The 20,170-nt window shown below is 40.9% G+C and overlaps 1 protein-coding gene across 1 annotated transcript in view; it reads right to left on the bottom strand.

The window, feature by feature from the left end:
• Positions 1-20,170, bottom strand: part of LOC106955637 (nectin-2) — a 54,752-nt gene extending 34,582 nt beyond the window's left edge. The window contains exon 1 of the mRNA XM_015045923.1: positions 19,767-20,170. Coding sequence (XP_014901409.1) covers positions 19,767-19,848 — 82 coding nt within the window. The 5' untranslated portion in view covers positions 19,849-20,170. The remainder of the gene's footprint in view (positions 1-19,766) is intronic.

The following is a 20,170-nucleotide window of genomic DNA, read 5'->3' as shown; positions in this document are numbered from 1 at the left end:
GTGCAGCTCGTCCCCACTGTAGTTTATAATCTGCTAGAGCCCAGGGGGTTGTGTAGGACACGTTTAGCAAGCATAGCATAAAACAGTTGTTAGTAGCAACATGGCGACACGCGTGAATGTGATGGTGATATTGTTGTCTTTATGGACCAACTGACTTTCCGAACCTCCACTAGGAGGAGCTCTTGCAGGTCTGGCATGTTTGTACGCAGGAAAACGTCTGTGTATTGACAAAATTTCAGAAGTGCGGAAAATTTGGTTTGCCCCGACGCTGCACCGAGGGGTGTAGTTGCTGAAGTGACGCAATTGGACAGTGCGGCAGCGTGCGGACACATCAGGCATAAATCAAGCTTTAGTCTTGGCGTGACCTTTCCTGTTTTACCCAGTTTTCACTCCACACTTTTTATTTATTTATTTTTTAAACAGTTATGAAGCACAATGGTGAAACAAACTGGTGCTGTGCAAGTTACTCAGCAAGTCGTTGCTAGGTAACCAGCAGTTACTCTGCAGATTGTTGCTAGGTAACCAAAGAGTGAGTGAGTTTGTTGGTGCAATCAACCTGGCTTAGCTGGGCGTATACCCCCAGATTAGCCATCAACTTCAGTGTTTGTCCAGTTAATCTGGATGTATAATATACAAAGCCATCAAGAAAACCGTAACATTAACTGAATACAAGCTTTCAACAAGGCCTCACTTGAAATATCTTTCCCATCTTTTTGAGAATCAAATGCTTTCATCAGTTCCAGGGCTGAAAAGTTTTGCTTTTGTTTGACACCATAATGATTTTTATCGTACAAGTTGAGCTGCTTTGGTGATTGTTGTTTTCCCATGTCTTCCACTTGTGGTGATTTTTTTTTTTCTGCACGTGCTTAAAATAGGAAGACAAAGACACTGTGCTCTGATTAATGGCATGTCTGGGCACCCCCTGTTTCAGCGTGATTGTTCAAGTGGTCCTGTGGGTTTGCACATGCTAATAAGTAATCATTTTCATCAAAGGGAAAGTCTCCTATCCGTTTCCTCTTGTATCTTTGACTTCTCTCTGAGCTTACCCCATTCTTTTCTGCCGGGGAGGCCTGGGTCCTTCTGGCTGCACCTGTGTCTCATTACTGCCACTGATGGTCCAGTAAGCGGCTCCTCTCTTCCTTCCCCTCCACGCCATCATGACTTTCCAGCCTTTGGCTACTGCCATCATACATTTACCTCCAACTGCATAGCCTCCACACACCTTTTCTCCTTTTCGCGACCACGGGAATCTCTGGAGCCCCTTTTCGCCAGCCACTTCTGCCATTACAGACTCAGCACAAATGGGGTTTGTCAACTGTGAGGTGATCTAATGATTTTGTGCTAGGCTAGCTCATGACCTCAATTTATCAGCGAGCCCTCAAAGCAGCCTCTCACTCGCTCAAACATTTCCACCTTTGGCACAGTGGACTACACTTATATTATACTGATTAACTGATTCCAATACCTTCATTATGAAAACAAATTATAGCAGGGCTGCAACTGATTAATCTTTACAAACCTTTACCACCAACAGCTCAAAGCCAAAATATCCTCTTTTTACTTTATCATTTAACACAGACTGACAACATTTCCATTAATGAAGCAGAATTAGTAACACCAGCATTTTTTTTTTACATTCAGTTCTTATATGGGTATATCAGTACAATAACTCACACCTAACTTTAAAAGGCTGCAGCACAGAGATCAAGACCAATAAACCAATACTTTGAGAAAATGTAAAAAATGAAAAGGGCAGCAGCTAATGATGCTTTTCTGAAAAAAAATCTTTGACATGATTTTTATCTAAAAACAAATAAGATGCAGTGAGAAGTTGCCTAAAGACCTTAATTTGCCAATATTTAGCTTGATCAGCGCCGACAGGTGATCAGAAACTCCAAAATCAAAACTTTTTAGAATTAAGAAAAATAATGTATCCACATCCTTCAGTGTGGATGCTGTTAAAGAACATTAAGATGTATTATATTTCAGTATCCGAGTATTCAAAGCCATCAGGATTTCTGAAAGGTATACGTTTTAAACTTCCCATGATGTCCAATCGGTGCTACTTACAAAATTTGCAACGCTTAAATGTCATGACAAAATCCTGCCAATTTTTGACCAAACTTGGTATACATTTATTGTCTTGTGGATTCTCATGTTTTGAAAATCAACCGTCATTTTTTTTAATCTTGTGAAGTAAATCAGGCATAAGTTGCTTCCAGGCTCTAAAATACCTGAATGCATTCAGCAGTGCTTTAATGCAAATTAAAATGCTGCCAATTTGTGTATTCAGCAGCCTCTCGTTTCTGCATCCATCTTTCTTGCTGCATCTTGGTTGTGATCAATCTTATTCCAACTCCACATGAACCACAAAGTTAAAAACTCACCAAATACTTCGGAGTATATTTAAATAGTAAGTGAGATCTGTCAGAGAAAATCCTGGATTTGTCTAACCTGCTTTATGGCGTAAGGCAGTCATGCAAACATTTGGCGCGATCAAAGGTAAGACTGACAAAAATAAACTGGTAGAAAAATAATCCTATACAAATGAAGGAAGCATGCTTTCCTGTTCATGCCTAAAGTAAAATAAAAATCTTTCTGTAAACTATGAGCTGGCTTCATTTAAAGATCAAGATAAAACAGCCGTGTGATGTCCATAACTTTGTTTTATCTAAACAAGCGTGTGTTGATTCTGCCCTTGAAAGCTCATTTGTTTCCACACCAATTGTTTCCAAAAAGCCTGTAAGCCCGCCCGGATGTCCTGACATCCTTCTTAAAGTGTTGACTTCAGAGAAGAGGTTAGGTTTCAAACCTTTGGCCTTAATTCAGGCCCATTTTGTTTGGCACAATGTGTGACCTCTCCTCCTGCAGCAGCTTCTTTGTAGCCGTCGAGGAATTGACCGCTACAATTCGTCTCAAGATAAAAATATCCTCGGCTTTCCAAAACGCCCACACAGAGCCATTTCTTAAAAGTCATGTGTCTGTGCTAAAAGTTTATAGGCAGCTACAGTTTAACATAGAATCAAACCCTCGGTGTCTATATTTAGCATGAATCCAGATTACTTGGTCTGACGGCAACAACACATCCAAGAGGGGAAAAAAAATTAGATATGGACCTTAAGCAGCTCTAATTCAATCTGTCATCACATTTGCTTTGGGCTGTTATTTACAGAGAAGTTGATTACTTACTGTGGAGAGCACAACACCTTCCCAAGCAGAGAAACCGCTCAATAGAAAATTTGGCATTTAAAAAAAAGAGAGAAAAAATACTGTTCACTTTAAAATAAACTTCTGTTTTTTTATTTACACCACTTTAGTTTAATACCAATGACCAGGAATACGCTACCCGTTGCATGATTGGTTACACACCACCTCCAATTTCCGTGTCAATAACTTCCCCAATGTAAACATCACAGCTTGAGATGTATTAAAGCTTCACTCTCATTAATCAACTATCCTGAATCTAAACCAGATGACGATCCCATTTTAGTCATTTTCTGCAGGTGTAGGCTTTTTAGAGAACTTCGCTTCAGAAATCCAGATTTCTCATGACTCTGAATGACTAAAAATATAATTGAGACCTTCAGTTGAGTTTTTTTTTTTCCATCAAAATTTTTAAATATCAAATTAAAATTTCTCATGAGAGCGATTTGACCGAAGTCATAAAGCAAGTAAAATCTCGACTTTGCACATTTTCCAACTGTACCACCACCTGTCTCTTAATCATATTTTAAACAAAAGCCCAATTCCCCAACTCTGTTGACTCATCGTCTTTCAATTAAAATCAAAAATCACAGTTTTTCCAAGGCTGAATAAGCATTTGAACATTTTACAAGCAAAATCTAATTCTGCACAAGCTTACAGTTTCAGTGAGTGCATGTGTGATGATAAGCTGTGTGATGTGTGATATCTCAAGCTACAAGACTCACTGTGCTGACCTGCATTTGATAAGAAATAAGACACAGAAGTCAGCTGCACTGCAGGACTCTGGCTCCAATCTGTCAACCGGAACGTTACTTCATCAGTGGTTGGAGCAGAAACAAGATCAAAAATAGAAATAAGTTATTTTTCCTGAAGCACTCTTAGCACTTCAACTGTCTCAAAAAAGGAAAAAATAAAAAATAAAACACCCTATTAGCAGCTTTACAGTTGATAACCGATCTTAATGGACAATGAATCTGATAACTGGGAAATTGGTACCCATTTTCTAGAATCTGATAAGAATTAAATGAGGTTTCTATATTCCATTTTTTTAAAAAAATCATCGAATCCTACATGCAGTGTATTAACTACGATATCATAGCCAATACTGCATCATATTTAAGGTCAATTAACCCCAGTGTCACTGATGATTATTCTTATGAAGATTTCACTTGGCAAATGAATAGGATGGCAAAATTACACAACTCCTAAAAATCAACTGCTGGGCACAAAGGCCAGCGTGCATTAGCTCTGATGGCTGCTGAGATAACCAGCTCCAAAGTATGATGGCTTCTGAAGACGCGTGGAGGGGCCTGAGAGGCTATAAGCATTAGAAGATCATGGACAGACTCCCTCCTTCGCTCTGCATATTAATTCTGCTAATGCAACTCCGCTCAGCTTGTCGCACCTTGACACTGCATAATTATGCCATCTTCAAGGGACAAGCTTTTTAAAGGGCAGGCGTGTAAGCGCAGCAGAGTGCCTCTGTCGATGGGATGTTTGAAAATGCCAATACATGTCTGAAGAAAGCTTTACTCTTAGCAGATGGAAGAGCTTTCAGGCTGGAAAAGGAAAAAAAAAAACCCTGTTAGATCTGAAAAGCCCTGCAAGGCATCTTCATAAAGCTGGCAAGGCTTCCACGGAGGAACCTTTTCACAGTAACGAAGCAGCCAATTCTGTAAGTATTATCCTGAGTGACAAGAGCGTCAATCAAACGCCCGGAGCATCTCACCCGTGGCCTCCCGTCATCTATCACTCCATCCTGACAGGCCCATACCTCCATCTCTCACTGGGTAAATAAACAAGATCAAAAGGGACAAATGGTGCAAAGAGCGGAGTGGAACTGAAGGTATGGCATTTAAAGTGGATAAACTCTTGAGGTGTAGCTGCAGAGACAAAGGTCTTCATGGCCTTCAGCGGTTTGGAATGAGCATCGGTCTGCATCCGAGGCAGAGGAGTTCAAGTATCTAGAGTATTGTTCAAGAGCGTTGGAAGATTGGTTGATCAGAGTCTCATCTACAGTTATGTTGTCTGCTCCAGACCGTCATGGTGGAAAAAGAGCTGGACCATAACCGATGTTCTTAATTTACAAGTCCAACTCTATTCAACACATCTCAAACAAACAAGGCCTGTGCAAGGCGGCTGAAATGAGCTTCCTTCCTATTGTGCTGGACTCCGCCTTCGATATAAAGAGGTGGACAGAGCTGGACTACTGCTCCTCCACAGTGAACGGAGGTAGTTGAGTTAATCGGTCTGCGTAGATGTACTCTTGGCCAACTTCCTCTGGAGGTTTTCCCACATGAAACAAACCCACATGATGACCCAAAGTACGTTTGGGAGAGGACAATACGTCCAGGGTGTGAAGTCAAAATACTATAATTTTCCAAGTTCTCCCATTCACACGGAGACAATTTTAGGCTTAGATCCAAGGTTTTGTCTTATTGGTCTGAAACGACCATTTTTGAAACCAGGTCTTCTTTTAAGCAACGTGTCGGAGCTCCATCTCCATCACTCAAGAACCTCAACCAAACATGCCATTGTCCTTTGTTTTAATGTCCCTCTGTGGCGGTGTTACAGCACCACCGACAGGCCTGGCATACCTACTACAGCATTTTCTGTGGTACTGGATCCTGCACATTTTTTCTTACTTATAAAAAAAAATTACTGCGCTCGTCTCCATGTGTCTCAGTCAGTTCTTGAGATTAGAAAAAACAAACTAGAGGAAGGATCAGAGTCGAGATGGACAAATATATCAACATGTAGGTTGACAGATATAGGGAGAAATTGTTAAATGGGCAGATGGAGGAAGGAATACTTTAGAGCGATGAATGGACACACTGACTAAACTATGCACAGATGATTGATAAATGGATAAATCTTTTGTTTTAAAAATAAAATAAGGCAATTGTTGGTTGGAGTAACTTATTTATAAAAAGTCAGACATTCCTATGTTGACTATAACAGGAAATAAAGTGTGGAAATATATATATTTTTTTTTAATCTGAGCTAACCTCAATGTCCAGAGACATGAGGCGCCCAGGACAAGTCAGTTTCAAGGAGACGAAGAAAAACCGATGCATACAGCGTGAAAAAGGAGGAGGTGTAAGAGAGAGGCAGGAAGCGGAGACACAATGGGGTGAGGTGATGAAGAGCGGGAAAAGGAGGAAGAGTCATCTCAAAGGAATGAGGGGAGGGAAGATAAATTGGAAGAGAGGGGAACAGACTGGCACAGGGACGGCGGCCAAAAGAGCGGACAGACAACAAGGAGGTTTTGGGGAGGATAATGGGAAAAACGTCTACGGAGACATTAATAATCTATGCCAGATAAAGGATTTCAGTGTCAAAAGCAAAGTGGAAGACGTTGGAAGGATGAAGCAGAAAATCAGCTAGAAAAGTTAGAAGTTGGTAGATGGAGCCTGAGGGACTTCTATTTAAAACCAGAACAATTGTGTTAGTTTACATGAGCATAGAAGTCACATCCTTTCCTCACCTCTCTCCTCCCCCCGCCCCTCTTCACTGTCCTCAGGCTGTATCTATTTAAATGTGTATTTAGGCGGCGAGTGCCACTGCTCTAATCACGGCTGGCATCGCAGCACATTCCCTCCCCGCTACCCTCACCTCCCTTCCAGCAATCAGACTTCTTCTGAAACTCCACACTCATGCATTGCGCCCTGCATGACTGTGTAACGCTGGAGAAAAATTCATGAATCACTAGAGCACGAATCAGCCACAGGGTTTTTGCAAGAAAAGGGGAAAAAAAGATGGGAAGAAGGGTAAAGGACAGCGGGTAAAAGTCTTTCTTTTACAAAGCAGGAACATTGGGGAGATAGCTCAGCAACCGGAGGGCATTAGCAGACACATACACTAGCTTTGTGTCACCCTAAAGATACTTCCTTTCCTCTACCCTTTACTTTGTAGGTAGAAAAAGTTTTAAGGAACTCCATGGCACAGAATAAATATGTATGCATCTTCTGCAGACAGTAAATATCTAATTTTCAGTACCAAAAAAAAAAAAGCACTATGGTGGGGTAAAGAAAGCACAAAAGCACCATCAGCCACCGTCTCCAATCATCTCTTGTTACTCAGCCACTTTTCCCTCAGGGTTACTTCTCAAAGACAGATCAGTGTGTTGTTACAGGTGTGGTGCGGAGCAGAGGGAGAGGCAGGGAACAGAGGACAATAGATGTCTTTTTCAGGGGCTGTGCTCGATTCACCTTGATTAGAGAGTAAAGAAAGCAAAAACCATTTGCAGAGACGAGGAAGGAGGATGGCCCCCAAGCTTGACCAAGGACAATGGTGCCTCTGTTTTGTAGCATCATGTCCAGCAGCAGGCAAAAAGAAAAAAAATACCATAAAGTTGTGAAAGTATTTTACTCCCTGCTATGATAGACTTATAGTTTAAGTGTATTGATTCTGGGTTTGAGACCTCTGACCCAGAGCAATGTGCCGTTTCCCCATGAATCGACCAAACATCATATTTTATATCTTTAGTACGTCTATTAGATCTGTGCTATCCGTTGTAGCATTAGTTTTAGCCTTAATGCTCAAATAAGTAATGATAATCTTGTGGTTATCTTGGTATCTGTTTTAATATTATTGATCAAAAAAATTCACAAATTATTACAATGCTAACATGACTCAGAAGTTAAAAAAAAAAAAAATAGGGATTTTATAAACAGTTCAGTGTTGTCAGCGTTAGCCTGGACCGTAGCATTAGCATTAGTTTTAGTAATATGAGCTTTTGCATTGGTAGTCTTAGTGTTTGTATTGTTATTTTTATTGAAACAGATTTCAACTAACATCCACAATGTTTTAAAGATATAAATAAGTGCAAACATTTAATGTGCACTGCTGGGGACACAATAACTCCAATCTGCTGTTCAAACATTACCAATTATATTGCTTCGCAAGAGGAAATGTATAAATGAACATCGTAAATGTAGATCACATAATTTGTATTTGTATTGTGGTGAATTAGAGTAGTTAGTCACGTCGACACGTAAAACCGAAAGCATTTCTTGTCGAATCCTGAATGACCATATTTGGTTTGTTTTGGCAAAGCAATCAGTCAGCGTGACATCAAAGCTGTAAACACAGCATTATGAGCCACCAGTAGGGGAAACCCGCATTAAAAAACTAGCATCGTCATCGCTTCAAAACTAATTCCAAAGGATGAGGAAATGACTCGCTCATTCACTCGAATCAGGAATATTCAGAGCCCTGCTGATAAGTACGGCCCAAACGTGAAGTACAGAAAGATAGTGTCTTTGTTTAGTAGCAAAATCTTAAACAGAAAAGTGTTTGACAAATCCAGTCACTTTACTTCTTCACCAAGTGAGAGGAGGAAAAACAAACTAGGTTATAAATAACTATCATGTGAAGGATTTAACTTCATGTTTTATTTTCAAGTTGATTAGGAATTATTACCACAACTTCTTGTTTTCCTTGGGTAAAAATATGACCTGATGAGGTTTTTCTTTACCACAGTTTAAAAACAGGAAAGTCAAAAAAAACATGCATTTCCACCAAGGAAGGAATCATAAGTCAGGAAATGACTTCAAGAGGCTGTTTGCATGACGTCCTGTTGACGTCCAGCATGACTTGACATCCCTGTTAGTAACTCTTCAAAATGGGAAAAATAAGAAAATACAGCATTTAAATGAAGCAGTTTGAAGCTGGAAGAATTCAGCTATTCTTGCTTTATCTACTCAAGACTAATAATGGGCATGGATCCAAGTTTATCTCACCGGCAGGCAGTGAGGACAATAAAGTAAAAAAAAAAAATAAAGAAAATAATCTAAGCTTGCTAGTAGGGAACATTTCACACTGAGATTATACCACAGTAATAAAAAGTGGCTTTATTCAAAGGCTTTTAATACATATTTTACCAGGAGTACCAATGGATGTGGAAAATATAGTAAAATATAGTCGTGCAGATGAATGTAGACTTACTATTCCTTTCACTTTTTATTATCTCTCACCACAAAAGCTCCACAAAGCTTTTTTTCTGCTACAGTCCTTGTCAGCATTGCTGTTCGCAGCAGGAATTAACTTTCACATGCAATCCCCGTTTCACCTTCAGAGTTAGATTCTTGTTAGATGAGTCAAGCTACCGGTTCAGCCACTGCCTGCAGCGGAAGAGCAGTGTGTGAATACGTCCAGCAGCAGGGGAGTGGACATCGTCAGCCTGATCCCAACACTGCGCGACAGGTCAGGTTTGCTGAAACTAAATAAATCCTGCTCTGCTTCCATTTTCCTCTTCTCTTACTCTGCACACTCCATCACTTGGCTTTATTCCGTCACTTGAGTTTTCATTTCACAAAAGTTTCAGCCATTAAATCGATCCGACATCCTTAAGTGTTGCATGCAAACATGTGAAGTGCATGTTCCCGTTGCACTGGTGTGCAAGGAGGGGGCTGAAGTGGTGGATGTCGATCAGCAGGCTGAACCGTACGACAAAGGGAGCAAGCGAGACAGAGTGGAGGAGTCCAACGCTGTCAAAACAAGTTAACCTTTAAAAAAAAAAAAAAGAAAAGCCCAACAAGTCAGAGCAGGAGGAGGTGCTTTTGTCCATTAGGAAAGAAACTGAAAAAGGACAAGCATACAACACTGATTGATGAGTAGAGGAAAAAAGAAACAGAAAACCTCGTTAGGAAGGTACAGATGCCTGCAACACACGTCTGTAGGGAGGCTGGAGGCTGTTGAGGAGGCATTAACAACAGAAAGACAAAGAGAAAATGAGAGTAGGAGCCTGAAAGTAGCAAAGGCAGTTTGAATGGACTTAAAGAGAAACTCTGGGACTGATATAGGTGGAAGAGACAACTGGGGAATTGGATAGTGGGACGGGGAGAAGAGGAAAGCTTCAGAGGGGAAGGAGAGGGAGATGGAGGGACGGAGAGTTACAGACATACCAATTACAGAGGCAGAACCTGGAATTGATGACTGAAAAGCAAAGGGAAGAAGCAGAACAAAAAAAATAAGATACAGCAGTTCACCGAGCAGATGGATCAATTATGCGAACCAAATTAGAAAGAAGAGGAAGTTGGAGCATTGCGAGAGCACGTAAACAGAGGGAAAAAAAGAAAAGCAGAAGTAAGGAAGGAATAAATTAAGATGAAGCACTGGGAGCTAAGACACAAATGTGACCGAGGGGAGAGTGGCAGAAGGGAACAAGTGGCCCATTAGTGAGCAGGCAATCAGTCGAGCAAATGAGACAAATCACTTCAACGGAGAGGAGCCTTCCCCTCCCCAAACAAACCGGGACACAAAATGTTGACAAAACACAGAGCTGATAACCGAATAAAACCTGCTGCCTGCGTTTGACCTTAATGGGCTGTTGGGGATTTAAACGCTGCTGCCAGTGAAGGCTCCAGGGACTAATGATGACTCTGCGACTTGTTTATCAGCTTCACAGCAGATTTTCAAACCAACAAGTTACACAGAGACCATCGGCGCCGAGGCTGAACTGTGGAATCATAGCAACGCTGCTCGTCTTGTGAAACGCAAGAACACTCCCTGCCTGCCTTTGTGATAAATAAAACCTGTTGTGCAATTGTGTAGTCGGGTTTCTTATCTCGGATATCTGCGGATTATACATTACTAGAGTGTAATTTTAGCCGCTTGGTCAAATCGAGTCCTGGGATGACAAGAAAAACGAACCTTATCGAAACCCGTGGGTGTGAACAAGGTCGAGGAAACGTACACATTTTCCAGCTACAAGCAACATTTTCACTTTCGCGTTGATGCAAATCTTTACGGTAACTTGAGTTCATGTTTTAACAATGTTTTGGGCTTAGTATCCAAACATTAAAACCTGAAAAACTGTGGAAAGCTAAATGATGTTGATGTGTTTCAGTCACCAAATTAAAAAAATGGAAACATCACACATGGATATTTTTATGAAATGTATACAGAGCATATAAACATGAATATTATCAGCCATCAAGCTGATTTTGTACTGAAATCAGCTGGATGTTTTAAGGCTCGGTTTGTCAAGGTCACAATGTCTGTTTTTTTTTCCATTACATTGAGATAAACAGCTTCTTTCACAGCGGAGCCCGTTTCATTATGAAGTTACTGCAACGACATTTTCATAATTTAACAAACCGTCATCACATTGTCACGTCAACCCTGTTTAATAAAGCTGTCAGATTTTCTACAGTTAAGATTTAAAGCTTGTTTTTTTTTCCTGTGAATGGTTTCATTACATAATTATCCTGAGATAATGACACACGGAGCGTTTGAATCTCATCTCGAGATATTCAAGATCTTGAGCTTCGTTTTATAGTGAAATCAGTTTCATCATTTCATTCTTTGAAGATTTTAAGATATTCAATCTTGTTTCATCACAGCATTTCAATATAATATCTCCTATTCCTTTTCATGAAAAGGAAAGTTTTATTATCTCAACATAAGAACTGACTTTATGGAAAAAAGTCATTTTTACCATCTTGGAATAATGACAATTTTATGTAGATATGTGGGTAAATCTTGAGTTTGTTAGTTAAACTTACATTTTATCCATCCAGCTTGTTTTTTCAGTGGTAAATGGGATTTTGAGCCAATTCACTGTAAAGATAATACTCCAGATTAATTTTATTGTAACATTTAGTTGAAATTCTCTAAATAATGGATTAATTAATTTCAACCGCATAATCCAGGCTGTAATCTATTACAATGTTTACTCAAACTAATACAATCATCATAAATACTGGATAAAGAGGGAATTATTGTTCTATAAATCAAATCTGTATCATTTAAAGAGCAGCAGGGGTAAGTGTTTACATAAAACCTGTGTTTTATTTAAAGTCATAGAGGATTTTACACCAGCTCATGCTTAGTCATGAACGGTGATGGAAAAGCAATTCTGAGCAACGTAACTCGGCGTAAAGCATCAATGACTCATTTTTACACGGAAAGCCACCTGTTGCGTAAAAAGAAAAAAAAAAAACCTGCTGTTCCTCAAAACAATGAGTAAATTATTTTTTAACCCTTTCAGAGATTATCACAAATTAAATCAATGCAGGTATCAGATTTAGGCTTATTATTTATAATCTTTTTTTTTTTTTTTTTTAATTACTTCAGTTTTAAAGATGAGCCAATTTTTAAGTTTGGGAGGAAAAATATTCCCATCTCAATTTTTCCCTACATTTTTCTAGACTTTGAGAATGCAGAAAGCAGATTTGCTTACTTCCATGTTTTTTTAAGACTGTGTGGGAAACATGGAGGGTTTTTTCTTTAAAGGGGGCACAGGGCTCAGTTTCCAGCTCCTTGAGGCCTGACAAGACCTGTCTCACCAAATTCAATTTCCTCCTGTAGCCAACCTGTCCAATACCCCAGATAAGTGTGAATTGGACATGACCTTGTCAAAGTCGGGTGTGAAGGAGATGCGGCGTAGCCGTGTTTGCCTGCATCTATGGTGCCATGCAAAGGTGCGTCGACAGGTAACGCAAAGGAGCAAAAACGTGTGAAAAGAGCCACAGGAGCAGGAGGGTGATGGCAAAAACGGCTGGACGTTTTCACAAACCGTGGGGGCAGAGAGGACGCAGGGAGGGATTAACAGAGGAGGAGGCAAATATAGAGATGTTTCGTGCTGCCGTCGTGAGCCCTAAATGTTTTCAATATCACATAAGGGCACTGCATCATCCACCATTCAATACCGGATCGATAAGGCAAACCACCTTCCACCTCGCAAACTACATTTAGATACATTAAGGTGACTGCTAATGAGCAGCTGTGTGCGTGTGCGTGCAGAGACAAGCCGGCGAGGACACAGCTAAGGGCCTCCGCGCCCAAAGCTGCATCCAGATCTGCTGAGTGCTCTGAAGGGAGGATTTCAGAAATAAAAGAATGTGACAAAGACGGAAACAAGAAGAAGAAAGATGACAGAAAGAGGCTAAATGCCAGGTTACGTTCATAAGAAAAGAAAGGTTACAACAAGCAGTCCTTTACTGTCTCCACGAAAGGCTCTTTGGCAATTAAATATGTGTCTAAAGCTTTAAGAGCGAGAGAAAACGAGGGGTGGGGATGTGCGACCAAATTACAAATGAGCAGATAATTCCTGGCCTGCTCGGTTCACTCTCTCCTCGCAGTTCTCTGAAAACCTCCTCTTGCATTTCCGCAGTGAGGAACTTGTAAATGTCGACATCCTCAACCCCACCCATCCCAAGGCACCCACCCACCGCCGATTCCCCTCAGTGATTTCACTGCAGCGGAGGTCACGGAGACACCAATCTCTCCAAGTCTAGTTAATTAAGAGGATTTTATTTTAAAGAGTTTGGCCGCTTTTCAATGGATCTTCAATTGAAAATTAGCGCTCATTCCCCACAGTGGCTGAGCTGGAATGGCTTCGACCCGCGTCTGACCAAACTCCATTTAGGGTTAGCTAGTTACACACGTGCAGATAGGGAAAATGCAGACTTGGCAGAAGGTTTCTCGACTAATGGTCTGGAAATGTCTCAGTGCTGAATAACATAATAAAAACGGCCACATGCATAATAGCACCACAAAGATAAGCTCTGGCATGCTGCATTAGCAAATATTGCAGTCTTAAAAACTCTCCATTATCTGCAAACATGTGGGTGGTTAGAGTACATTATAGAGCGGTCTTTTGCAGTCAGCCTCCATCAGTGTGCGAGCGCACAGATTGGGTGGCGATCGCCGTTTAACCCCAAACCTCTGCCAAGAGACGTATCGACCCGAGCGCGGTTGCATTTTTTTGGAAAGCCCTCAGCCGTCCCATCCATATTAATAACGTTTGGCAGTCATTCCAGGAGGAGGATATCTGTTCATTTCTCTTTTTTTAATCAGATGGGACCGGCTCCAGCGGTCAGAGAACCCTGGGAGTCGAACACAAACATCCCAGAGGGGGGCTCTCAGTGTGACCTCAACACAGGTCACCATCCGCCCAGCATGTAACTACAGGCAGGGGGGAAAAGGGAGGCAGCAGGGGGGCGCCGATAAAGAAACAGATCCATTCCACAGTCTCCGGCTTGAGCTCCAATGCAGCAGGAAAGCCACTTTAATAAGGGGGGAAGCAAAGTTACAAAGACCTACTTTAAGAATCAGTTGAATGAGCAGATCTAATGATGTGCTCTCTAAAAAGAAACGCACAGTCGCCATCATCCTGCGATGCGACACCACCTCTCCATTACTGGAACGCCAGTCGACTTGCAGCGTGGCCTCAGGTTACTGCCCTTGTTCACCACCAGCTGCATGTGCAACTGTGTGTGCATGAATTGCATTTGTGCTCGAGTACGCGGCCCGAAATGCAAAAAGACGCAGTGACTCGTGCTCATCGACGCTCCCTCTTCTCAGATCCATCCACCCAGTCTCTAATAATATCTGCCAAGTCAACAATAAACTTGATGGATTGTTTGTGTTTCAACCCACTGGCACTGTTTACAGAGCAGAGTAACCACAATTAATTTATGGAAATATCTATATCTCTGTAGTTCTGCAACTTGCTGAGTATCAACAATAATTTAAACGTATAAAAAGGCTTTTAGCATTTGAAAGCTCTGCTTGTAAAATGTTTTCAACCCCTCAGCAACGCCTAATTGGCAAAGGAGGCATTTGTGTGTAAAGTGGTGACAGTAAGTTGATTTAATTTTTTGAATTAAATACGTGGAGACCATCCAAAACACTGTCTGCTCAATATTTCCTCAAAGTTCAGCTATTCCATATTCACCGGGAGTCGTTTAAGGTTCACTTAAGTAAATATTAGTTGGTTTTTTTCCAGAGTTTTCCAATGAGCTTCCCTCACAGATTGACGCTGAACAAAAGCTCACTCATCTCTCCATTAAACCATAAACTCCCACACCTTTCATCTCTGAATCAACAGACTCTTAATCGTGGCCATACGACGAAGCAGAAGGTCACTGAAGTGTCATTTTAACAGTAAAACTCCTTTAATACCTGCACGTGCGTGTAGTGGGGGCTGTTGCGTCCAGAACGAGCCTCTCTTGTAACACACGTTTGGACACACACTCCCGACCTTTTCAGAATCCTTCTGACATTTACAGACCCTGTGCAGAGAGGAATCGGACGGCTCATTTCCATAATGATAGGACTGAAACGTGACAGCCATTAACGCTAAAAACCAAACCAAGACCCCTTCCGGGACTAATGAGACACTAAGGACTTTTTTTTAAAGCAGGCAAAAGAAAAATAAGCTCCTTTCGTGATCCATCAATTAGATTCCTCTTAATGGACAGAGTACAGTGCTCCTTCTCTGCTGTGATGATGAATGGTCCTAGTCTTGGCAGGACTGCACTGTTCTCACCATGTAGAGGGAAGTAGTTAGATCTAATAGTTTGAGCTATTGCACGCAAATGTGTGCCAAAAGAAATGGAGTGTGTGTATGCGCGTGTGTGTGTGGGAGGGCAGGTTATGCTGAAATACCTTGAAATGCTTGGAAATCCAGATCACTTATAAATACAATATCGGTGGGTTTGATTTTTCGATGGAAGAACAACTAAACATTTGAGCAAGGACAATAAATCCAAGAGCAGGGCGAGGTCACGTGTGGTTTATTTTTCCTGCCTGTCTGCGGTGTGCGTTGTTCCCGTCATAAACAGGCCAGCCTCGAGTCCAGAGAGAAGAGCAGGGAGGGGCCGGGTGGGCTGTTTGAATGACCCAATGTCTACCGTCTCTCAGACAAAAGCACTGGACAGGAAAGGACCGAAGATAAAGAGGCGGGAGAGAAGACGAGAACAAGGCCCCTATGTGCTCGACGGCAGCGGCGGGGGGAAGGGGTGAGCGGGTTTGGCGGGAGAGAGAGGGTGGCTTGAAGAGGCGGGTGGGGGTCTCCTGTCTTAATCAGTTTCTGCCTGTAGAGTTTTTCAGCCAATCCACAAACTCGGCCTCTGCAACAAAAAGCAGCGCAACAGGGGGGCAGAAAACCCACCTGTTTCCTCGAAACTGATGAGGAGTCATTAGGAGCCAGCCTGCATATGAGGGCGCTCTGCAGCAGGTACGCAATGTAAAAAAAAAATAATTATCATGAATAAAAAAAATAGAAAATAAAACACTCCACCCCCGGCATGCCCGTCGGTTTCTCAGGCAGCTCGACATACCATCCAGCCATCCCCCCCTGCACACATTCAGCTTACTCAGCCATAAAGACAATGCCACCATGGCGTCACCCACAAGCCCACCCTTCTTCCAATAAAAACATCGCCATGGTAATGGGGCAAGCTTTTCTGACCCACATCTATGATTCCTCCAAATGTTCGGGAGTAAGGGGGAGGCAGTGGGCATTGCACAGTAATTTCAGAGCTTAAAGTGGAAGCCCACCTGCCTGATTTGATTAAAGTATACTTCCCACATTCATATAAACAGAAATATTACAGAAGCCAACCTTAATTAAAAACCTATAAACTCCATATTGAATTTTTCATTAGAATCTGAGCAATATTAAACCACAAACTTGATTAAATAACTTCCCTCGCTTGCAGATTGAAGGTGGAAGTAAGTGGTTACTGTAAAAGCCTGAGCAGAAAAGGGAAAAGAAAAAAATGCAACGTAGGCTAGTGGAAAGTTTTTTTTTGTTTTTTTTTCTTATTTCCACAGTTGTTGCAATTTAAGTTGCATAACTTCACTATAAAATATAAAAGGAGGAAAGAGGTTCAAATAGAAACAATGAAATATTTTCGGTGGGTAAAAAAAAAAGAAACTAAAAGCAGTCCCAGCAGAGCCTAGCATTCTTCCGTGCTCATAAATATGTAAAACCTTTTGTGTCGTATTTCCCCATTTTTCTCCCTTCCTCTAAGAGCACTTCATGAGTTGTTAAATGAAATTGGACCAAGCAGGTCCGCAGCACGAATACCTAAATAAATAAAAATAAAAAGTCATGGTGCCCATGAATCCTGATTAAAAAAACAACACCCTTAATCAACCACACGGCAGTCTACCCCGAAACAGAAAAATCTCAGTAGCTGTGCCAGGATGTGAGATCCAGTCCTACATTCTTGCCCCAATTACATCACAAAACAAATAGATGGCCTAGCAAAGCAAAGAAAAAAAGGATGAACTGGTTTAATGCCACACACAAATATGCTAATGAAACTACATACCAGGAATACCACCCCACAAAACCACCCTTACTTTTTTATTAGGAAAGGGAACTGTGGCACCTGTACACTATACAACAGAATCTTAGAGAGTAGTAAATATTACCCATTAATTATTTAGATAACAATTTCATACTAGGCTGCTAATTTAATGCTCAATAATGGTTGAATTCAAACATTAAACCCTAAAAGTTTTTATGTAAATTTTACATATTCGATGGCATTTATATAGATTGTATTATGAATAACTACGTACATTTAGTATATAGTTTGTGTTGCATCAGTCCACGTTCCAAACCAGTTGGCACATCTAAGGATTTTTGCCAAGTGCCAAAATATCCTTGAGAAAAATACGTTTCAAGATTCACTGCAAACAACTTAGTGCCTTTCTCGTGATATTTATTGACTTTTCAGACACCTTCAATTACTTTTTTTTTCCAAAACAGATACTAGTGAGAGATCTAGCAACTTTTCCTGTGTTATTGGAGGTTACATGAAGATAACAATTGCACTGTTATTTACAGGCAGATGTGAGTGTTGGCATCAACCCCTCCAATCTCAAAAATACTTATAGATGGCCACTCCGACAGCTGATTTATGTAACGTAGGTTCAGGCAAACTCTTTGGATTATTGTGTCAAAGTCCATCTGTAGCTCTAAACAGCTACAAATAAACGTTTATATTCTTTTACTGCCTGGAATTGACATGACCAAATATGCAGATTCAGCGATTAAGTCATGTAGTAACTTGTAGCCATTTTTAGCACCGCTAACAGCTACTGTCCTTGCTGAGAAGTTGGTAACAGTGTCTGTGTTTGGGCAAGAATGTAGGCTGGCTTCCAGTTTCAACTGGTTTACTGGTGGTGCTAAGGTTGCTAGCTTGCTAGCTTCTTAACTTTGGTAGTAGCTGCTAAGGAACTTTAAATGCGTTTCAACAAAGAGGAAATTTAACATTTTCCCTGATGACCAGAGCCAAGTTGTAAATGGTTTGAAACCAGCTTTAATTAGTTAGCAACGGAACTAATGCTAATATCAAACATGTTAGCAAGGTAAGGCAATTGTTGCCATAAGATTATTACATCTTTGCAGTGACTGAAAATTATTTACATCTCATCTTGGTAGTGATGAAAATGTAAATATTTAATTTCAGTCAAAGTGTTATTTTTTACCTTGATTACTTCTTGAAACAAAGGGCCTAGCAGAGGCGCCCATATTGGAGTGCATCTTCTGCAATCAAACTTGTTTGCACACACCAACAACAAATCTGAGCTGCAGGTTTTGAATATTAAGCAAGATGATCCTAGACGGATAAATATTTAATAACCTAAACAAAAGAATGTTTTGTAACATTGGAAAAAAATATTTGATGATCCAGAGAATCGTCCTCGCAACACAGCAACACAACAACAAAGTATCTTCAAACAGATCTGCTGTAAACCAAACCGCTACAAGACATCCTTCCTGCCTAAAGCTCCAACCATCTGCAATGCCTCTTTGAAGAAACTTGGATAATGAGAGCTACCACAATATCAAGCTTCCCTTCAGGATTAATCAAGTATTGATGCATGTTCACCGGGTGGATATTTTGTACATTTTTCCTTCTGATTTTAAGGTTTTAGTCAATATGCAACAGAATAGTCATAAGAAACTAGTTTAATTTCACTATATGTAGATCAGAAATAATTATAATTCACCAAATTTTGTAAGTATGTTTTAAAATTTGGTCAGGATTAAGAAAACGAATTTCATTTTAACTCAGAAATATTTCTAAAATTCTAACAGTAGGGTTTTACCAGTGTAGCTGTGGGCTACCTGAGCTCAGGAGCGGAAAACACCTGAATTATTAATATAGCAGGAGTGGCCGAGTCACTTTAAAGTAATAGTTACTCATTTACATTCACGTCCTCCCACCCACACACATAAACACATATCTCAGTGATACTGCCGATGACCTAGCACCTTGGATTGAAACAATTTGTCATCAAGTTTCAGCCGCAACTCCCTCCATGTTCAATTTGGAGCTCGTCTCCACTCCATTTTTACTCTACTGAACTGCAACAAATAAATGATAATGTGCGGAGAGAAGGGGGAGAGCAACAACGCCGGAGAGGAGCCGGAAAGACGAGGGAGCTACGCGCTAGGATGGAGCTCACTCCCCGAACACCTGTTTCACAGAAGAGCCACACCTTAGAGGAAACTAAACATGGCGTTGAGTCACCACCGAAACTCAGGTCAAAGACCGGTGACCGAAAACTCTGGAACAATCAGGAAGTGTAGCTATCGATTGGACATGACGTATGTTTGTAGTGTATTTTTTTAGAAAGAAACTTTCCGGGAATAAAAAGTCATGAAAAAGACAAATGAATAAAAAAATCACAAAGCTTGGAAATCACCTGATTTCGTCCTGTTACCACCCGGACATGTGGTTTTGCATGATTTAAATACTTGAAAAACAGAAAGCTTTTTTTTTTTTTTTAAACGGATAGTTTCTTACCGTGTCGGAGGAGTATCGACGCCGCAAAGAAGAGCAACCCGATCATTCTTGCGGGCACATTTCGGGCGTCATGCCTCGCCATTATGATCCTCCGTAGAAGCGCACAGTCTCTCCGGAATAAATTCAAAACAACCGCAACACCTTTAGAAAACACTTAATGTCGACGTAAAGTCTTAGTCAAATAAAAAATAAAACTTTTAATTAGATGGCAGTCGTCTGGAGAGGCTCCCTTTTCTCTGGGCTGAAATGAATTTTTAAAATCCTTGTGAGTTCGTCACAGGTGAATATTTCCCCTCACAGCAGCAGCAGCTGGCGCTCAGGATGTAATGAGGTGCTTCTTCGCGTCTCAGCTTCTGCAACTAGTACAGAGCGCACCGCGGAGTGCGTGTGTATGTGGGACTGAC

This window comes from Poecilia latipinna, unplaced genomic scaffold, assembly GCF_001443285.1.
Source record: "Poecilia latipinna isolate Pla-1442-1.1 unplaced genomic scaffold, P_latipinna-1.0 Scaffold753, whole genome shotgun sequence".
Taxonomy (NCBI): Eukaryota; Metazoa; Chordata; class Actinopteri; order Cyprinodontiformes; family Poeciliidae; genus Poecilia; species Poecilia latipinna.
This window is presented reverse-complemented; position numbering and strand designations above follow the sequence as displayed.